The 11,660-nt window shown below is 35.2% G+C and overlaps 1 protein-coding gene across 9 annotated transcripts in view; it reads left to right on the plus strand.

Moving 5' to 3' along the window:
* The window catches only part of LOC132143772 (serine/threonine-protein kinase DCLK2-like), a 54,534-nt gene extending 43,198 nt beyond the window's left edge, over positions 1-11,336 (plus strand). For 7 of the 9 annotated variants that reach the window (XM_059554287.1, XM_059554285.1, XM_059554286.1 and 4 more), the window contains one exon: positions 9,027-11,336. In XM_059554287.1, the coding sequence (XP_059410270.1) occupies positions 9,027-9,323 (297 nt within the window). In that variant the 3' untranslated portion in view covers positions 9,324-11,336. Of the gene's footprint in view, positions 1-5,259; positions 5,343-9,026 lie in introns of all 9 variants that reach the window. The other 2 variants (XR_009434278.1, XR_009434279.1) reach the window with 1 other exon arrangement.
* The last annotated feature ends 324 nt before the right edge of the window (positions 11,337-11,660 follow it).

The raw sequence follows: 11,660 nt of genomic DNA on the forward strand, positions 1-11,660 counted from the left end.
GTTTGTGCAATATGTTTGTTTTTGTGCAAAAATGCCTCAACCTTTTAATATTGGCATTAAATAATTACTTTTCACAGAGCACTGGTATCCTGGGTGGTTATTAATTATAATAGGATTTTTTTATTTATATAGCCTTTCCAACAAAGTCGCTTTACAATATAGGCCTAGGTTAAGGAATTGAACTAAATAAACCTCAACATCAAAGATAGACATACCAAGGGCAGATATAAATATACAGAGTTCAGTTACAAAGTTAGGTTAAAGATTCAAGCAAGTAACATAAACATTAATAATAAGGTAAAATTTAAAGATTCTGAGCTAAAGAGTAATATTCAGACAAAAAAAAAAGGTTTTGAAGGAGAAAAGGGTGAATGCTTGACAGACGTCTTGAGCAAAAGCATTCCACAACCTGGGAGCCACAATGCTATAAGACCTGGTGTCCCATGGTTACCAAGGCCAAGCTATTTAAAATAACCGAATATGACAGCCCCACCTAACATAATTTTCACCAGCCGCCACTGGCAGGAGGGCAAACTGGCGCTAAAATCACAAGAAAGATGCAGACGGAAAAAACAGGCGTTAGTGGTGCAGACACCGCTGAAAACGAAACCCTGTCATATTCTGAAGTTTAACTGAAGGAAATGAAGTGAACCCCTGGCCATATGTATGCTCTATTATGCAGTGTGAGCTGTACTTGCTTAGGAAGACCAAACTAGCAGCTTATAAAATCTCGACAAGACATCAACCCTGCGCAAGAATGTAGAGGTAAGCTAAATAATTGCATCGTTGCATTGGTGGTTAAAATGAAGCTTTGACATTTTAGCAAGAGGTTTTGCACAAATTAGCCAAAAAGACAGTGGTGAGGAGTGTGCTATTTTTGTTTTAATGATGTGCGCGCGCATTTATAGTGCGTTCTTTCACTGTGTGATTCAGTCTCCTAAAATGCATTTAGAATGATCACAAAATTGAAGATATAGGGGCAGAAAATTCACATATTTATATAATTTCATATATTAAATCAAAATCACACAAAGAATGCCATCTTTTCCTCCAAAAATCATCATGAATATATACATACTTATATATAACAGTTCAGTAAACAAGTTAATTAAGAGACTTGCGTTTTAGACACCATATTGCCTTTTTAGCTCTATTTCTACAACAGAAAATAATTCCAAACACAGCCACCAAAGCACAGTTTTGCGTCTCTGAGCAACGTGACAGTGTTTCGTTTCTGAATGAATCAAACGTTTAAATGACTCGGTTCAATCGCAATGACTGACTTATTAACAGTGACTTGCTGACACATACTGGCCATTTTAATTTCACATTTAAAGTATCTTTTGATTTTTTAAAATAATTAATTTCTTATCATTTCAAATGAGTATTCAACATTTTATGTCTTGTATATCAAAACATTATTCATGCATTTGTAACTGCAGGTTAAATGCATTCTTGTCCAGCACTAAACAGTGTAATACATCTAAATGCCACTTCCAATGAATCTTCTGCATTTCCTCTGCATTAAAAGATGAGTTTGTTGATACAGATTTCCCTGGCAACAGCCCAAATGTTTTATTATTCTAAATAACTGATTCCTTTAATTAAAAACAACTACAACCCGAATTCCGGAAAAGTTGGGACGTTTTTTAAATTTTAATAAAATGAAAACTAAAAGACTTTCAAATCACATGAGCCAATATTTTATTCACAATAGAACATAGATAACATAGCAAATGTTTAAACTGAGAAAGTTTACAATTTTATGCACAAAATGAGCTCATTTCAATTTTGATTTCTGCTACAGGTCTCAAAATAGTTGGGACGGGGCATGTTTACCATGGTGTAGCATCTCCTTTTCTTTTCAAAACAGTTTGAAGACGTCTGGGCATTGAGGCTATGAGTTGCTGGAGTTTTGCTGTTGGAATTTGGTCCCATTCTTGCCTTATATAGATTTCCAGCTGCTGAAGAGTTCGTGGTCGTCTTTGACGTATTTTCCGTTTAATGATGCGCCAAATGTTCTCTATAGGTGAAAGATCTGGACTGCAGGCAGGCCAGGTTAGCACCCGGACTCTTCTACGACGAAGCCATGCTGTTGTTATAGCTGCAGTATGTGGTTTTGCATTGTCCTGCTGAAATAAACAAGGCCTTCCCTGAAATAGACGTTGTTTGGAGGGAAGCATATGTTGCTCTAAAACCTTTATATACCTTTCAGCATTCACAGAGCCTTCCAAAACATGCAAGCTGCCCATACCGTATGCACTTATGCACCCCCATACCATCAGAGATGCTGGCTTTTGAACTGAACGCTGATAACATGCTGGAAGGTCTCCCTCCTCTTTAGCCCGGAGGACACGGCGTCCATGATTTCCAACAAGAATGTCAAATTTGGACTCGTCTGACCATAAAACACTATTCCACTTTGAAATAGTCCATTTTAAATGAGCCTTGGCCCACAGGACACGACGGCGCTTCTGGACCATGTCCACATATGGCTTCCTTTTTGCATGATAGAGCTTTAGTTGGCATCTGCTGATGGCACGGCGGATTGTGTTTACCGACAGTGGTTTCTGAAAGTATTCCTGGGCCCATTTAGTAATGTCATTGACACAATCATGCCGATGAGTGATGCAGTGTCGTCTGAGAGCCCGAAGACCACGGGCATCCAATAAAGGTCTCCGGCCTTGTCCCTTACGCACAGAGATTTCTCCAGTTTCTCTGAATCTTTTGATGATGTTATGCACTGTAGATGTTGAGATTTGCAAAGCCTTTGCAATTTGACGTTGAGGAACATTGTTTTTAAAGTTTTCCACAATTTTTTTACGCAGTCTTTCACAGATTGGAGAGCCTCTGCCCATCTTTACTTCTGAGAGACTCTGCTTCTCTAAGACAAAGCTTTTATCGCTAATCATGTTACAGACCTGATATCAATTAACTTAATTAATCACTAGATGTTCTCCCAGCTGAATCTTTTCAAAACTGCTTGCTTTTTTAGCCATTTGTTGCCCCCGTGCCAACTTTTTTGAGACCTGTAGCAGGCATTAAATTTTAAATGAGCTAATTAAGTGGATAAAAGTGTAAAATTTCTCAGTTTAAACATTTGCTATGTTATCTATGTTCTATTGTGAATAAAATATTGGCTCATGTGATTTGAAATTCCTTTAGTTTTCATTTTATTAAAATTTTAAAAACGTCCCAACTTTTCCGGAATTCGGGTTGTAGTTTGAGATTAATAGACCTATCCCAGGGGTGTAAAAACTCAGTTCCTGGAGGGCCGTAGCCCTGCAGAGTTTAGTTCTAACCCTGCTCCAGCACACATATCATGTAGTTTTCAAATAAACCTAAATGATTAGATTAGCTGGATCAGGTGTGTTTAATTAGGGTTATATCTAAACTGTGCAGGACTGTGGCCCTCCAGGAACTGAGTTTGACACCCTTGGCCTGTCCCATTTTTGACTCCCTCCCACTGTTAAAATGTAACTAAGTAATTTTTACTCTGAGTAAATTTTAAATGAGCTACTTTTTACTTTTACTTGAGTAGATTTTTAGACTGGTACTTTTACTTGTACTTAAGTAAAATTTCATTAATGTAATGGTACTTTTACTTGAGTAGAATATTTTTGTACTCTTTCCACCTCTGAACTCTTGTGCGCTCCCCATTTGAGAGTCACACTCATGGTCCCCAAGGGCAAAAGTGACTGGACATCTGAAATATATATTTTTTTTCTTCAGTAAAATCAATCAAATATATTTCTGTTCAATAATCTTTTTTCTTTTGTATTTTGAAAGAATTAATATTTATGCAATAATTATGATAAATTTTTCCCATTGAAAATAGTACTAAACACATTTTCTTTAACAATTTTTACTTTCTTTTTTTTTTTTTATTAATGCAGTATTTCAGATTAAAAAAGAGACTAGGCCTTTAAAATCCAATTTTTGAAGGCAGAATAGCACCTCCTGGTGAGAGCAAAAAATAAATAAAAACCTGTAATTTCATGGTGTAACCACTCCCTAGTTGCTTTTATACATAATTGTTTACTTTTATTAGGTTGTGGATTTTAATGTATATTAAGGCATTCTCAAAGACTTATATTTTTTGTTGTTTTATTTGTTGATTTGAAGTGTTGTTTTTTTGCATTATTATTACTACATTCAAACCTGAACACAGAAAGCCATTTGTTACACAAAACATTACAATTCTATATCAATGTTACAAATTTTAACAGGAATGCTTTACCAGAGCTTAATCCTTCTGGGTCTGATCTGATTTTAACCTCTTATTTCAGTCTTCTGATTCATTTTGCCTATATGATTATATAGGCAAATTATTACATATTATATATATATTTATTATATATTATATACCAGTTTATTTGAGTAAGTATAATTCTATATGTGTGTGTCTGATTGTGTGTAAGTGTGTGAGTGGATGTATCCATTTTACACTCTTGTTTTAGAGTGTAACCTCTTGCTTGCTGTCCACTTTTTTTTACTGCATTGTAGTCGAATTATTGATTTTATTTTACATAGTTGCAGTGTTACAGTCACACCAGTTCATAGGTGTGTATGTGTGTGTACAAGTGTGTGTCCGCGTGTGTGTGAGTTCGTGTGTTGATTTTGCACTCTAGATATTTAAGAGTTTCACCCTTTCATTGCTTTGCAATTTTTTACTGCATTGTGGAGGATCTGTAGATTGTACACATAAAAATGTTCTGTATTTTCGCATTCATTTCCTATGGTCGGTCATTTTTGACCGAAGACCATGAGTGTGACTATTTTTTTTCACGACCACTTAGCTTTTTTGAATCATGCCCTCAATTTTTTTTTTGTGTGTGTTCCCATACCAAGTGTCATAAAAGTCAACAAGTTTCGTACCATTCTGGTGAAGCTATTATTTAAAAAAATTCTAAATGTAAAATTATCTGGTCAGAAATGACCAAAGACTGCACAAGGGTTAATATTTGAAATGATGACCTCAGTATAAATAATTGCTAAGTGTTATATTGAATATTCATGATATATCTGCATTGATTCTGCTGGCTGGAGATATAAAATGAATAAGTATCATATTAGTGGACCTTCATTGTATAGGAAACATTTGTTTATGGCATCATTTTCATTTAAAATACATTGTAAAAACCCTAAGCTTTTGAAACATTAAATAAAAGGTCCTTTTTTGTTCACTTCTCTGCTTGGGAAAGAAGCAGCAGCAGAGACTCTGGCTAAACATGTTTTGATGTGAATCTCATTTGACAGTTTGATCTGTAAGGGCAGGGCTGTATCTACACCCCTTCCTTGCTCTCCCAAGACCCAAAGTGATGTCCACCACTGGATATGGGGTATATGACTCCAAACCTAAACCTCTTTTTAATGAGCTTGATTTCTTTGACTACACTAAACTCTAGCAGTCTCTGCACTCTGATGCCTCTTTTTCCCTCCCCCTTTTTTAGCATTTGCTGGTGTTGCATCTAATTCTAGACAACAATCATACCATACCTCATGTTCCAACCATGATCTGGTCCACTTTTTGTCTTTCCATCTTCTCATTCCACTCCATGTTCATGGTGGCTCTTTAAATGGCTTATATTCTGTGCCATATGGCTTCTTTGCACATTATTGCTGTATATTGTTTCTTTCTGGGCTCTAGCTGAAAGGTTTGTATTGGTGTGCATGCAATACTGACTGCTTGTAAAATTAACACTGCAATCCGATGGCTTCTCTCTCTCTCTGTTACCTAATCCAGAGACAGTCTATTTCATGACAGCTGCCAGGATCCTCAAAAAAAATTCAAAGGACTGAGAATATGAAACTCTGCCATCTTCTGGCAGTATTGTAATTTAATAATTTAAATTAATAAATCTAATGACCGGGAGAGAGAGATGCATAATTATGTACAAAAATTGCCTTGGATTAAATAGTACACTGAAAGGTTTAATTTAGTTATTTAGATTTTTTTATTTTTTTTATAGATAAAATGATGATTTACTTGTTTTTCCTTTCAATTAAATGGTTTATTTTCTTTTTTTTAATAGCTAGTATATTTAGATGTATTAATAGGGTACAAACACACCCTATTTTGTTTTCCTTTTTTTCCAGCTTTTTGAGGAATGTACCAAAGAATCAAGATTGTCAAAATTGAAAGGAATAGCTCAACCCAAAATGATGCTTTTGCCAATTGTTTACCCTCATGTAATTTCAAATATGTTTTTATTTATAATTTTTTTTAAGAATTGTCATATGGGTATTTTAACCATGATCTGTCAGGTTTTACCAATAAAATCAGTATGGATAATTTGGTATGTTCCAGGCAGAAGTGAAAGTAAAAGTATTAAGGACTCCTTTTGAATTTTACATGGCTAAAAGTACAAAAGTAACTGACTTTTAATATACTTAAGTATTAAAAGTACAAACTGATAATTTTTTTTTTTGTGCAATTTTATGTACCTCTATCATTCTGCTAAATATACATCATACACGAATACTTCTTAAAATTACTGATAATTTATGTGTGCAAAAATAAGAAAATATACCAGATAGTTTATAAAAGTTAGAAAAAAGAATTGCATGTTGCCAAATCTAAATATACAATATAAAAACAGATTTACTAAATGTGTTGAGAGGAACTACGCGAATACGACTTTTTATATTATTTGAAACTGCTGCGGCATTGGAGTAAATACATGGGCATTAATCTGGTTAGTTTAACATTATGTAGTTTTTAAACTCTGTTCAGATGGTAATGCACAAATAATTAACCGATTAACCAAAATGTGTCAACTGGTAGAGATTATTGTCTCTCTGTCGCGGTTAAATGCTCACATTGCTGCGCTCGTGGTCATGAAAACGTACAATTAGCATGTGTTTTTAAGCATTGCAGTTTAAAACCGAGTGACTTTAAGTTGTTAAAATGCAATTAGCATAGAAAGAGAATAAATTTAGCTATTTGCGTGCGCTCTGTCTGAAACTCTTGAGGCGTGCACACGTGAAGACAGTGATCATAGAGTGCAGGATTATTGAATGGATGGCTTCTAGGCCTTGAATGGTTAAATACACACACTTGTACATGTCAAAATGCTGTCTTTGCAAGTATCCTCATAAACACAGTTATTTAGGTCTTAAGTGAAAGCAAACATCTGAGAATGAAAACAAGTGTAACAGTATATTGGATACAGGCAGCTCTTAAAGTGACAGCAGTCCTACATTCCTGCTGTCTGTCATTCATGTTAATCAAACAACAAAATCACTAAATCACTTTTGTAACTTTGATAAGAAGAAATACATGTTTAATTTATACTTACATTTTCATTTAGTCATTTAGCAGATGATTTTATCTAAAGTGACTTTAAAATGAGGACAGTGTGAAGCAATCAAAATCACCAAAAGAGCAATGATATATAAGTGCTATAACAAGCCTCAGTTAGCTTAACGCAGTATACGCAGCAAGGTTGTTTTTTTAATTATATAATACATAAAAAGAAAAATAGAAAAAGTATAAAGCAAGCTAATGTTAGAGGCATCTTTTTGCTTTTGTTAATTGTATAATTAATAAAAAGAAAACAAATATAATACAAAAAGAGATTGCTAGACTTATAGGGTCAAATAAAGATGGAACACTGCTACATCTGGTAGGGCATGACAATTTCTCCAGTTCAAAATGCAACGAGGAACGACATTTTTATGAAATGTAGACAAATAAAAACATTATTATGATTTGGAATGTAGTGAAATAAAATTAAAAGTTTACCACAATTAAAATACTCCAGTAAACAAATACTTAAAAATTGTATCGAAGTGCAGTAATTAGATAAATATAAATATCTTTTTATAGTGCCTATTGTCCTTTTGGGAACTTGACAGCTTTTTTTTTTTTTTGACGGAACAAAAATAGCATCATGTGTGTTTGGAAGCATATGGGGGTGAATAACGTCCAAATGTTCATTTCTGAGTGAACTGTCCCTTTAAGTGGCTGTATTTTGCTTTAATCAGGCAAACTGAGTGTTTCTGAAGTAGTCCTTGTGAGCTGTCCCTCAGCTGAAGTGTTAGAGGTTATGTTAGTGTTGTGTATGAATTTGTGCTGTATGTGCTCTGTGAGTAAGACTAGTCTCTGTCCTCTGCTTCTGCTCTCCCCATGGCATTGCTATCCTTTGACTAGCTCCAAGGCAATGGTATGTACTAACACTAACTGCTATGCTCCTCCCTCCCCGCCTGTCTCCTCACACATACACTCTTTTACTGGTAGAAAGTGACAGTAACATCGCTGAAGATGATCATTTTCGTCTACAAGACATGGCAAGTTGCCAGCTTAGAGAATTCTTGACTCGCTTTAATTCTGTTATGAACTTCAGTGGTGTTTATCACTCTCTGCCATTTTCCAGTCTCTTTTATTGCGGTGGTCTTCTCCCACCTGTGATGTGATCAATAGTACTGACTTTTCAGTGAAACCAGGTCATGCATACTGTCTTAGTTTGAACATGTTTCTTTTTACAGCTATGGGAAAAACACAGAACAGCTTGCTTTATTGCTTAAAGGGACACACTAAATTTACTTTGTTCTTGTAAAATGTACTTCATTTACTCACCCACATGTTGTTCATGTGCCTGCCTCTTTTCTGAAGAACACAAAACATGATATTGATTTGTGTATTTTTTGTGTGCGTTTTATTAAATAAATAGAAGATTGAGAACATTTATGTTTTTTAATTTTTTAATGAACAACTCTATACTAAAGATCAAGACTATTTATAAGACTTGAGATTAAATACATATAATATTTTAGATTAAAATGTAAAATCTGGTTAAGTTATCAGCATATAACACTTAATTCTGAAATTCTGTCATGTTCAATTGTCTGACATGGGCGGGGTTTACAATGTGCCTTTAAGATTAAACTGATCTCTCTCTTGACCTCCCAGATCATAACTTCATCTCACTTACTCTTTCCCTACTGAATTGTTTTCAATTTCCTTTCCATTTTTGGGTGGGTGCACCTCATTCGAACATTAACATATTGTGTCTCTCCTGTAGAACACAGCTCTAGATAAGGAAACCATCCAGCTTTCTCGCCGGCGTCAGGACCGCAGCCCCCCTCCTCCAGGAAAGAGCCCTTCCTCCACCCACCCAGAGAGACTACGCTCCCACAAGGGACGCTCATGCGTCCAACTGGAGGACTCTAGAAGTGCTGCTCCCATTGAGCCTTTAGCCTCAACAACCCCCAATGCACCATCAGCACCTCTTCCCTCTCCTCACTCTGCCCCACCTCCCCACTTCCCAGAATGCAGTGCTGAGGCTGAGGCCAGTAAGGGCCTGCCAAAGGAAGAATAATACTACTTAAGGGAAACAATGTGGAGACAATATCAAATATAAATGCATAAATACAAAAATCATGCTAGCTAAAAGTCTGGAATACACTACACTACTCTTGCTCCAATTTGTACAGTCTGGGCGAGTATGTCGTCCGAAGCAAGGTTTCGTAGAAAATTGTGTATTATGAGCACATACTACTGCTTTTTTATTTACAGATTCTGATTCTACTAGTTAAGAGAATACCAAACATTGATATTTAGGACACACATATTGTTTAAATCTGTGTCTCCTTGCAGTGAGGTGTAGTCTCTGAGGACATTTGTTGTGTCCGGAAAGACTTAAAAGCAGGGTTGCCAGGTCTGCAAAACAAAACTAAACCAGTGACTAATCAAAAACTAGCTCAAAACTAGTCCAATAACCCTATCCCAAATATGATAAAAAAAAATAATCCCTAAAATACATATTTTACAGTTACAGTTATGCGTTATACACAATTTCAACTTAAAAGTCACAATAAAAGTGTTTTCATAATTGAGTTCAAAGGTTACCTACTAGCTCCCCCTTAACGTAAACGTAACATCTAGAGCAGGTTCTAAAATATTTCAATATAAGCATTTCAGAATATATATATAAAATGTCGAACCATAAATATATACAATGTGTCAAATCTTTAAATGTACAATTCACCATAAACTTTTAATTCTGTTATCATTTGCTCACCCTCAAGTTGTTCCCAAAAAGGAAGATAATTTGAAGAATGTGGATAGCCAAAGAGTTTCTGGTCCCTACTGAATTCCATAGTATATAGAATTTTGTTAGCCACATTATTCAGAATATCTTCTTTTATGTTCAGCAGAAGAAGGAAATTCATACATGTTTTGCATCAAATTGATTTTCATTTTTGGGTGAACCATTCCCACAGCAACAGCAATTCTGCTGGAAAACGGTGGACATGGCAACCCTGTGTGATCCTCAGTCTTTTAATATATACGGTCTGGTTTTTCTCTGTAACTATTTACAAAGTCAGTAAGATAATGAAGCCTAGTATTTTAAAATCTATTCTGTTTTTAAAAGTCATTTAGTGTAATCCAGCCTTTAACATACGTTCAGTACTGTCTGAATAGTGGCCGTCTGTTGTATCCCTGCTTTCTTCTTCCAGTTTGGCTTCTGATTCCAGCACCCAGGGTGGGTTTGAAAACTTAATGTGTGATTGTTTGTATATAGGTGCTATGGATATGAAAGATCCTCTCTGCTTTTTTATTTACTGAAGTGTTCAACTCATGTCTTGGTTATGAATAGTGAAACACTTTTTAGGGTGGATCTAAACATGCTACCAGAAAAAGACTTTGAAACTGGCAAGAAACTTGCCCTGCTGAGACTTGAAAGTACATTTTCTTGGAGTGTGTGTATGAAAATAGACTGCTTGACTTTTTGACTCTGCTGAAGAAACAAGAAAGCAATTCGCATTTGTGGGGGTGTGTTTTCTTAAGAATGACTAGCACTGCTGTGTTTCTGGGGTCATTTTGCAGTAGTTTAGAGTTGCCTTCATGTGCAGGAAAGCAAGACATCTGTAGGGATTGTTTAAAGTATTGTTCTTTTGCTAATTTATTTGTACAGATTAGACAAAATGTGAAATTGTATTTTAGAATAGTTAGACATTTTCAATCCGGAGTCATTAAGTGCACGATATTTTAATTCCTCTGTTGCAGCAGTATTAGATTACAATCTCAAGTCTTGGATTTGTCATCTGTTGTTCCATGTACTACTTCTGTACTTGTTATCTCTTTGCTCAACATTACACTGATTTTTCAGAACGGTAAGCCTGCAGGGAGTGATGGAGCTTGTTAATTAGGGTATGTGAAATGATGCACTGCTTTTTTCGACATGCATTGGAGGTTTTGAGAAATATAGCAATATTCCGTTTTATTTCTGGAAAGCTAGATTTTATGTTTAATAGATGTCATTTTCTATTAGTGTTCTGTATCATCACATAATAAAAGTAATGCAATAAAATTATCTTGCTGATGTTTATCCTCGTCTTGTCCTTATTATGGTATATGATCACAGAAAACCAACCCAAGTTAAGTTTTGGTTTCTGTAGTCGAGCGAAAAATCAGCAGCAATGCAACATCGCCATCTGCGGGTTGAAGGGCGACACAACATCGAATTAAGAGATTAAAAATTTAACTGCAACTATTTTATTTATTTATTTTAAAGTGCGGTCTTTACTAGTTATATAATCTTATTTGTTTGCCTTTTTTTCATATTATAAGTCAATATATTTTACATTGATTAAGATTCAAGCCTCCCTTCACACATACCTCGTGGTAAAAAAAAAAAAAATTCTTCTGCAAC

This window comes from Carassius carassius, chromosome 7, assembly GCF_963082965.1.
Source record: "Carassius carassius chromosome 7, fCarCar2.1, whole genome shotgun sequence".
Taxonomy (NCBI): domain Eukaryota; kingdom Metazoa; phylum Chordata; class Actinopteri; order Cypriniformes; family Cyprinidae; genus Carassius; species Carassius carassius.